Source organism: Maylandia zebra, linkage group LG3 (assembly GCF_041146795.1).
Source record: "Maylandia zebra isolate NMK-2024a linkage group LG3, Mzebra_GT3a, whole genome shotgun sequence".
In the NCBI taxonomy this organism is placed as follows: domain Eukaryota; kingdom Metazoa; phylum Chordata; class Actinopteri; order Cichliformes; family Cichlidae; genus Maylandia; species Maylandia zebra.
The window spans coordinates 18,198,493-18,208,147 of NC_135169.1; the positions used below are offsets into that span (position 1 = coordinate 18,198,493).

The 9,655-nt window shown below is 40.8% G+C and overlaps 1 protein-coding gene across 1 annotated transcript; it reads left to right on the forward strand.

Annotated features, from left to right (window-relative positions):
• Positions 1–222: 222 nt before the first annotated feature.
• On the forward strand, positions 223–3,537 carry LOC101473410 (ladderlectin). Its single transcript, XM_076882143.1, has 5 exons — positions 223–244; positions 1,653–1,762; positions 1,865–1,999; positions 3,221–3,332; positions 3,470–3,537. Exons 1-5 carry the CDS (start codon positions 223–225, stop codon positions 3,535–3,537), a joined length of 447 nt encoding a protein of 148 aa, XP_076738258.1.
• The last annotated feature ends 6,118 nt before the right edge of the window (positions 3,538–9,655 follow it).

The following is a 9,655-nucleotide window of genomic DNA, read 5'->3' on the forward strand; positions in this document are numbered from 1 at the left end:
GGCTGTGTCACTTCCTCATTTTATGATAGATGATGAGATAAAAACCTGTATATAATATATGTGATTTCCCTTCAAAGTTTGTAGCTACAGGCTGATACTAAGAAAGAAGAAGCGGTCATTCTGCATCCCCTCTGCCACACTCTTTCTGAAGTTTTATAACTTTGCTGTATCATCTGTATAACCGTGAAGATGTTTCCTGTGTGTGTGTTTGTTTGTGCTATGATGATTCTGACCCATGCTGCTGGTGAGTATTGTGAGTACAGTTTTATTTGTAAATGGTGGCAAAAAGTTCATTAAGTGTCCTTTTTTCAGTTCTCCCCAAAGGAGGGAGTGGAACCAATCAAACAGGTCAGTAAGCATACTGCAACATTTTTCCAAAAATGTGCCCCTTAAGTTTTTGTCTAATTATATTATCATCTGCAGTTGCATAACATGATTTGAAATTAATTTCCTGTTTGTTTTCTATTTACATGTGGCCAAATGGCTTAATGATTTAACATCAAAACATGTTATTTCTAAGTCACTTTATTGGGTTAATAAGAAAGAAAGTTATACATGAATAAATAAATAATATTTAGATTATAAGATGTAGATTAGTGTCATAAATTAATGAGAAAAACAAACATAAGAAGGGCAAATTCATGAGAAAAATGAAAAAACTGTGTAAACTAAATAGTGTAAATTACTGCAGTTCACCTTTCAAGCTGAAAAGAAGTTTGAACACTTGTGATCGCAGACTACAAGATAAATAATTTAGTGTAGTTGCCTTGGCTCTCTGGCTTGGCTTTGAAATCAATGTGAATGGCACTTACCATTCTGGAACATTTAAATTTACAATGATGGACTACAAATAAAATAAAGGCAACTAATGTCTGTCTTAAATTGGCACAAGGAAATCATTCCCCTGCTACACGCATTTTAGATCCTAGATTCTGATGACAATACATTTTTCACATATTTGTTTTTTCTTGTTAACTTTTCATTGTTTCATGTAACTTGGTATTTGTTTTCTCGAGAAAAAACCCAAAACAAAACATTAGCTTAATGTTATTTAATCAGCAGTGTTTTGTGAAATGTTATTTTTTATACACCTCAGCACTGTAATTATGTGCTCTGCCACTTTCTGGTTGAGTAAACACTTGCAGCTGATTTGTTTGGGAGCAACTATAAGGGAAGAGATTTAATGAACTGGCTTCTTGCAAAGGTGGCATCGTATTACTGTATCATACCTGACATCAGTGAGGTCTTTAGATTGAGCCATCCTTTTACAAATGTTTGTAAAGGCAGAGTGCAGCATTGCTGATAGAGATATGGACAAAAATCCAAACATACAGTTTGTATTTAAAAGATACTGAGCTGAGTTGAAAACAGTTCAGGTCATGGTAGTTTAGAGAATTTGAAAAAAGAATGCAACTGGACTTCTTTAAGTCTGTGAAGACATTTCATCTCTCATCCAAGAGGCTTCTTCAGTTCACCTAGACTTCTTCACAAACCTAAAGGGCTCTGCAGTTTTGTTCATTTTTCATACTCTCTTTTATTATTGTAATGGTCACTTTAAACCCACATCTGGGTGTGAATTAAAGCTACAGAGTGTAAATGTTGATCTCTCTCGGAAAAGTGTACAAAAGTGTACAAGTCATAATTTCCCCCAGCCAAAAGTCACCTGGTCAAGAGGTCCTCTGATTGTCCTGGTGGTTGGACTCTGTTGAGTGGTCGCTGTTTCCTCTACATTCCAAGACGCACGACATGGGCTAAAGCAGAGGTAGGTTTATTCCATTTGTATTGTCATCCAAAATGGATTAATCCATATCCTTTTACTGTAACTGAATCCAGATGTTGCTCCCTGCTTTCATCTCCATTGAAGAAAAACTGCTTGGTCATGGGGGCCAACCTTGCATCTGTGCACAGCAGCACAGAGTATCATGGGATTCAGCACCTGATAGTGACTGCCAGTCATGACTACCAAGAAACTTGGATTGGAGGAAGTGATGCACAGGAGGTACTTTGTTTAGCCTGTTTCTATTTATCTATGTCTGAATGAATCAGAAATAGATCCTTCCTGCTGTGCTAATAGAATATACGTAAAGCCGACAATGGGGAGAGTATTTACAATGAAACAAACAATGATAATAGATTAAATCAGAAACAGCATGAAAGACGCCTGAGCTGGAGGTAGGTAGAGAATGCAGAAACAGTAGAGTTGCTAAAGCAGCTTTAATAGTGTATCTGTGAGTTTTAACAAATGAAGTAGATATGATCTGGGCTTGCATCAATGTTAGCTCATCTGCTGGGACAGTGGCTAAGCTTGACTATTTGTTTGTTTGTTTTTTTTGTTTGTTTTTTTTTTGTTAAATGACATCAGAAACAGCAGTATGCGACATTACGTGATGGCAGAGCTTCAGTTCATCCTTTGTCATTTTTTTTTTTTTTTTTTTTTTTTTTTTTTTTAATAAATAGGACAGGGGGAATGAATGAGAGAAAGAGGGGGAGAGAAAGAAAGAAAACCAAAGGGGAGAAGAGACGGTGAGAAGGGGGGGGGAAGAGAGAGAGAAAAAAAAAAAAAAAGAACTCCTGGGTCACCTGTATGGAGAAAAAAAAAAAAAAAACAAACAAAAAAAACAAACAGAGGAGACAGCAAACAACAAAGAGCAACATAATAATAGAGAAAACAAAGCACCATCACAATAAACTAGCTAGTCATAGATATCAATATTTACTAAATAATAAACGATATTGTGCAGCACGCAAGATAGACAGCGCACAGTGTGCTTTGAGGCAGCAGCCAAGAAAGCTTTAGTCCGCGTCTGTGAATACCCATGTGTGCATACCTGTGTGGATCAGCATGCTTGCATTCCAAAGGTTTCTCCATGTAATGATCTGCTAGGGAGTGTGGGGGGGCCACAGCCCCGTCCTCCAGGGTGTGAAGCGGGTATGGAGGAGATCAAAACTCCAGACATCCAGAGGCCCCCAGAACACAAGAGACCATGGAAGACCAACAGAGGGGCAGCCGCGCCACTGTCCCAGTAAGAGCTGAGGAGAGTCCCAGATGAGGGCTCGCCCAGCAGCCGCGGAGCAGAAGTCAGGGGGAGTTGCAGTGACGTGCCCGTGAGCTCCGCCGGCAGCCAGCTGCGCCTGAGTGACCGAGCCCCAGGCCGAGAGGCCGGGGGCTCGACTATTGGTGTGAATAAAATCGGTGCTATGCACGATTTCTCTCATCTAGAACAAGGCCTGGTTATGGACTGATGGAAAGCCTTTCGACTATTCAAACTGGTGCCCAGGAGAGCCCAATAATTTCTGGCGCAACCAGCACTGTCTGCAAATCAATCATAACGGTAAACCAGAACACAACATTTCACATGGTTAATAAATGTGTAAATTATTTTAAGTGATAACAAGTAAAAGTCAAAAGGATTGTCTCAGGTTTTGATTTGTGTTGTACTTTGCTGATTTTTGCTTTTGGATCTTACAGGTTCCAAGTGCTGGGATGATATAGCATGCAGCAAAAGTCGACCTTCTGTTTGTGTCAAGAAAATGTGAAATTTCTGTCAAAATACACACTGTTTGGTGTGCAGTGGCTTTTGTTTTACATTCTTCATTTGGCTTTACAATTTCTGTTTCATCTTTTGTCTCTAGCATAAAAATTTTGCAACAAAATAAAAAGTCTATGTCATGAATAGTGGCAATCCCAACCCTAGTTCTTAACCCTAGCCTAAACTGTGGAAAAGTAGTTTTTCCGTAAAAAGTATTCCTCATCTTTGCCTTTTATCTGTAAACTCTTCTTCCTATGCAATAATAAAACTCTCAAGCATGGCTGTGTGTTGCCTCACTTGTGTTTTAGTGGTGTGTGTGTGTGTGTGTGTGTGTGTGTGTGTGTGTGTGTGTGTGTGTGTGTGTGTGTGTGTGTGTGTGTGTGTGCGTAAAGTCACTTGTGTCTACATATAAAATGAAAAACTCAAAATTTGGTTAGGTTTTTTTATATACATTGAAGTAAAACTATGTATCTGCCAGGGGAAACCTTGCATTTGTGCACAACATCAAAGAGTATCATAATATTTAGAATCTGATAATGACTGCTACACATTTATACAATGCAATGCAACCGGGATTGGAGGAACTGATGCACATGAGGTGCGGTCAAAAATGTTTGAGTTAAATATAAAATTATTGCAGGACTGCAGTGGTCCTGCATTAACTGCAGTAACTTATATTTGGTGGTATGAATCGATCAGAGACATACCTGTGCTTCCATGTGCATATTTGGAAAGTCACAGATGGGGGAAAAGGAAATCCATGCAGAACAGAACAGGCCTCTCAATTTTAAATACACTTAGTCATTGAGGGCTAGCAAGAGGGACTATGCGCTTACCTGCTGCTCCTTGGCAGGTAGCTCCATGCCCTCCTGGGTTTTAATTGCACCTTAGAACACATATGCATCAACACTACAATGAGCGGGTGGAGGGAGGTTTGGAGTCTTCTCCCACCCCCATTCTCTGCGGCCTGCTGGAGCGGGAGGGCTAGTAGGAGGAGTTGGCCGTCCGACTGCGGTCTGGGGTGTGGGGCCTCCCTGCTGCTGCGGAGTCGGGGTGGTCTGCCTCTCCCCACCGCAGGGAAAAGGGTAACACCACCTGGGTCTGGGTGCAATTCCCCCCTCCAGGGGCAAGGGTACCTAGACCCGGTTTGTAGAGTACGCTTGGGGAGTGTGATTGTGTGTACAGCGTCTCTTTATGTCTGTCTCCACGTTGGTTGAGTGTGGAGTGAGTGCATATGAGAGCATGAGGGTGGGAATGGATGTTTGTGTCTGTGTGTGCCTGTATGTCTGTGTCTATATGTCAGGTTGGGTATCAGACGCCACCTCTCTGGGGACACCTCAGGCCCTCCAAGGTTTGGAGGCCTATCTCCACCCACCACCACTTCCCCTGCCGGTGGCGGACTCCCTCAGGTGTCGGTGCGTTGGTGGTTCTTTGTGTCTGGGGGTGGGCGTCCGGGTACACACCGGCTCACTCCTTGGCGGCCGCTTATCGGGGCCTGGGGCTCGCTCGGGCCCCTTTGGAGGTGGGGTGCCCCCGGCCTCTCGGCCTGGGGCTCGGTCACTCAGGCACAGCTGGGGGCCGGCGGAGCTCACGGGCGCGTCACTGCAACTCCCCCTGACTTCTGCTCCGCGGCTGCTGGGCGAGCCCTCATCTGGGACTCTCCTCAGCTCTTACTGGAACAGTGGCGCGGCTGCCCCTCTGTTGGTCTTCCATGGTCTCTTGTGTTCTGGGGGCCTCTGGATGTCTGGAGTTTTGATCTCCTCCAAACCCGCTTCACAGCAGTAGTTCTATCTGATGAAATAATGTGCACAAACATTCTTTGAAAGATAAATATTTAAGCAGTTTTGTTAAGCATAAAGCATGATGGCAGCTATTTTGAATCCATACCGCAAAAACATTTTTTTTAAATTACATTTAAAAATCCCTTACATTAAAAAAAGAAAGAACTGAAAAAAACACTAGGGTCTTGATACAATGTAAAAGCATACAAATTTAAAAATTACTCAAGATAGGGTTAGGGAAAATGGGGACGTTTTCTTCTGAAAGAAGAATCACTGAACTGTTTCTATAGCAGGGATTGACAATTGGCTTCCTGAATTACCTTTGTCCATTACATCATTATTGTTTAGTAAATAGTACAAGGGACTGTGGTAATTGGAGGGTGCAGACTAACACTAATACTAAACACACTTTGCATGGCATATTAGTAAAAGACAGACATTTTTCTGGAAGCCTTGTGGTTTACTACCTAGTTGCTGCTTCCGTGTTTTTTTAGAGAAGAGGATTTGTAATGGCAACTCTTCCAAACAAGCCATACTTGTTCAGTCTTTTTATAGGTGTTCTTTCATGTGCTTCGCCATTTTATATGTTAAACTAGGCTTGTAGATGTACCTTTTGAGTTTTTGCTGTTTCTCTGAGCAGAACTCAGAGTAGCATAATCAGGTGTGGGAACTTGGGAGTGGTGACCAGTGACACAGACAGAGAAGGAAAGAGAGAGCAGAGTGAGAAAGAGAGCAAAAGAAGTGAAGGCCTCTTGGCAGGTCAGGCTTACCTATCCTATCACCAAAAAGAAAGAAAGAAATCAATCAATAAAATAAATTCAAGTGGCTTAACATCCTGACTAAAATGAAGAGAAATGTATTTCCACCCCTATGGTTATCAGGATTGCTGTGTAAAATTATTTGCAATATGTGAAAAGTTGCTAATCTGGCTCTTGTAGGCAGAAAAAAAGCATTACACTGCCATCTGTGTGTGAAAGAACAGTCTATTTGATAGTCTGAAAGAAGGTGGAGCTCAACCAGCTGAGTCAAACCCCAGTTCAGAGGAGGTGGCCTTCATCCAATGCTCTGCTGCGACATACAGCTTACATATACAAGACACAAAACACAAACAACAGCACCACCCTCATGTGGTGAGAAACTAAAATGATATTCACATGCTTAACCCTTTAAGACCTACCATAGAACCAAGTCCACCAGAGCTTATATTATATTTTTACATGTTGTAGAGCCATTTTTGGGAGCATTTCAAGTTGCTATACATCAATACAACCACTATAGCCTAAATTTTAATAATATGTATTCATTAAGTGCATAGTAATTACATAAATTGCACAAAAGATCAATAAACTACAAAAAAATTTAAAATCGTTTTTGTTTTTTTTTACATATATTTCTAGTTAGAGAAATTTATAAGGCTTATCCCTCAAAACTGTAAATACAAAAAAGTTGCACAAAATAGTTTCCCACCACAGGAAATTTATTTTGAGTGTCTTCATAGTTTTATTTTTGAAATACACCAATTTCTATACACTGTAGGAAAAACGAAAATAAATATTATACTGCAAATTTGCAAAAAAGCAGCATATGCATCAAAATAAACTTTTTCCAGCAGTGCAATATGAGTCCTAAGCATTATTAATAGAATTAATATCAGATAGAAACCTTTTGATGACTCAGTAGCCAGAGGTGGGTAGTAAGGAGTTACATTTACTCCATTACATTTACTTGAGTAAGTTTTTGAAAAAAAATTACTTTTAATGTACCTTTTTGGCACGATACTTTTTACTTTTACTTGAGTACATTTATGAAGAAGAAACGGTACTTTTACTCCGCTACATTTGCGACTCGTTACTTTTTAAAAAATAATTAGTTTAACACATTAGATAACATGCCGCCAGTGGAGTTTCCAGTAACTTTTTTACCAATCAGTTTGAAACTGGTCATGCCAGAGCGGCCCAAGCGCAGTGTTGCCAAATTAGCGACTTTGTCGCTATATTTAGCTAGTTTTCAGACCCCTAATAAAAGACGTGAAAGCGCGTATTGCTTTTAGTCTCAACAAGCAGCGGGTGCTGTAACGCAGTCAGTTCTTCTTTTACTCTTTTACTCTTATGCTGTTTTGTGGATCACAAGGTTTAAAACTACTTATAAACACACACACACAAAGTAACTCCACCAGAGTGCCTATTTCGGGTCACTTTTGCCGGTCCAAGCCCGGGTAAAGGAGCAGGGTTGGAATTGTGACATTAAAAAAAACAATAATTGCTAAAATAAATTTAATTTGTAGTTCTAAATAAACTCTAAATGCATTTAGGACGTTTTTTACGCACGTTATGTCTCTTCCACGGTGTTATTTCTCTCTCCAACAACATAGGTTACAATTAGATTAGCATGATCAATTATGCAAATTAGGCGGTGACGTCATTTAGCGACTTCTAGCGACTTTTAGGACAACCAATAGCATTTTCCTTACTGAGGAGTTGGCAACACTGCCCAAGCGTTTCAAAGTAGCGGACACATGGAAAGAAGAAATACATGAAGACATGGCAGAGCCAGTCGTCTACGCTAGAGCTGAAGAGGATGAGCACCCCTGTCCTCATATACAAAGAATGTTTCGCTTAAAAGCAGTACAAAAGAACAGCTATGTCTTCAGTGTCGGTGTCTTCAGTGAGAGGCTCTCACTGAGAGCCAAAACAAACAAACTTTTCAGCATGAAACGACTCAACTCGTGTAACCTGACAAAATGGTAAGTTTTCTCTAAATATCTTTTTAGCTGTGGTTAGCTGGATGTCAGTCTTATGTTACAGCATAGTGAGACAAGTTTGTGGGTGTTTTGTGCAGCTTCGGCTGTCTTTTTAACTGCTCGCTGGTTAGCTAGCGTGAGCTAGAAGCTCACAGCTAGCCTGGTAATGACGCTAGAGTTCCACGAACATGCAAACAGCTCGTCTCTACTGCAGGGTTTATTATGTCAAACAGCAGCTTGTTTAGTTTTAACAGTCTGCATTAAGCTGGGCAAACACTGCGATTTTCTGGACTTCCACGCACATATAAACAGCTCGTCTCTACTGCTTTAACAGAAACAGAAGGCAGGGTTTATTATGTGAAACAGCAGCTTGTAAACAGTCTGCATTAAGTTGGGTAAACACTGCGATATTTTTCAGTCGCGTTATTCAGCTCCTGCTCAAACTGTACAATTGAATCTCAGGGGTTAGAAGTTCATAGGTCACGATGCAGGGTCTCACACTGTACGGCCTGATGCTCTGATGCGATTTGAGTGCTCAAACTGTGCGTCCATACTATGAAGCTTATCATACAAAATCTGTCTCTCGTCCTCCACCTCTGTCTTTCATACACACACCACCACCATCAACTTTGCAAAATTACTAATGAAAAACATTGAGCAGGCAGCTGTGATTGAGCAGCAATGTCCATCCAACTCTTTTCATGATTGTTGTAAGTCGTGATAATTTTGTGAGGCCACATTGAAATGTCCTCGGATATGGAAGCGTAGAGCTGCCATCCAGACAAAAGAAAAACAGAGCTATATCACGTTAAAATGTGAAAAGTATATTAATAGAACAATAAAGTTTACATTATTGTATTTTGCACAACTCTGTTGCTTGTGAAGCTCACACACAAGAATTTCACTCACATGTGCTGTACCAATGTACCTGTACATGTGATGTGACAATAAAAGTGATTTGATTTGAAATATTTCACGTTATTACGTGACATAGCTCTATTTTTCTTTTGCCTGGGTGGCAGCTCTACGCTTCCGTACTCGGATGAGCTTGCCAGTTGTGCCTCCAGGGGCGAAAGGATTTCAAACAGGTTTGATTTTCTTGCAACCATACGATTGATGTTTGGGAGCTGGGGCCTGTTCTTCGTACCGCGCTAAGTGAGTTAGCTGGATGAGATTGTTGACGATTTCGCGTGATCCTGGATCGTTCGGTTCCCCGAAGCCCATCCGGGACTTGCTGTCATAGCAACAGAGCCGTAAGCGTAAACCTGCTGGGGAGCAGGTTTACTTTATGTAAACAGGATTAGATCGCGGCCACGCAGGTATGCCTGCGTCATTCATACGAAAGCAACAGCGATATTCCACCACTGTTTCACCATAAATAAATAACATCAATGTAACTAAAGACAATGCAGCACTTGATCCATTTATTGATTTCACACAGATAGATACAGGTCATTTCCTAAAAAAGGGAAATGTACTATTAACATTCTATTACATGTATGTGATTATTACAGATGTAATTCATATTTCAGAGTAGTAATTGCAAATTACTTTGTGTAATCAAGATGAGAGACCACGGCTATAAAAGCGAAGGTGGATTTGGG

Coding starts and splice junctions, on each gene's coding strand:
- LOC101473410 (XM_076882143.1), top strand. CDS start 223: ATGATTCTGACCCATGCTGCTG. Junction 2,000..3,220: donor GAGGAAGTGATGCACAGGAG/GTACTTTGTTTA, acceptor TCTCTCATCTAG/AACAAGGCCTGGTTATGGAC. Junction 3,333..3,469: donor TCTGCAAATCAATCATAACG/GTAAACCAGAAC, acceptor TGGATCTTACAG/GTTCCAAGTGCTGGGATGAT.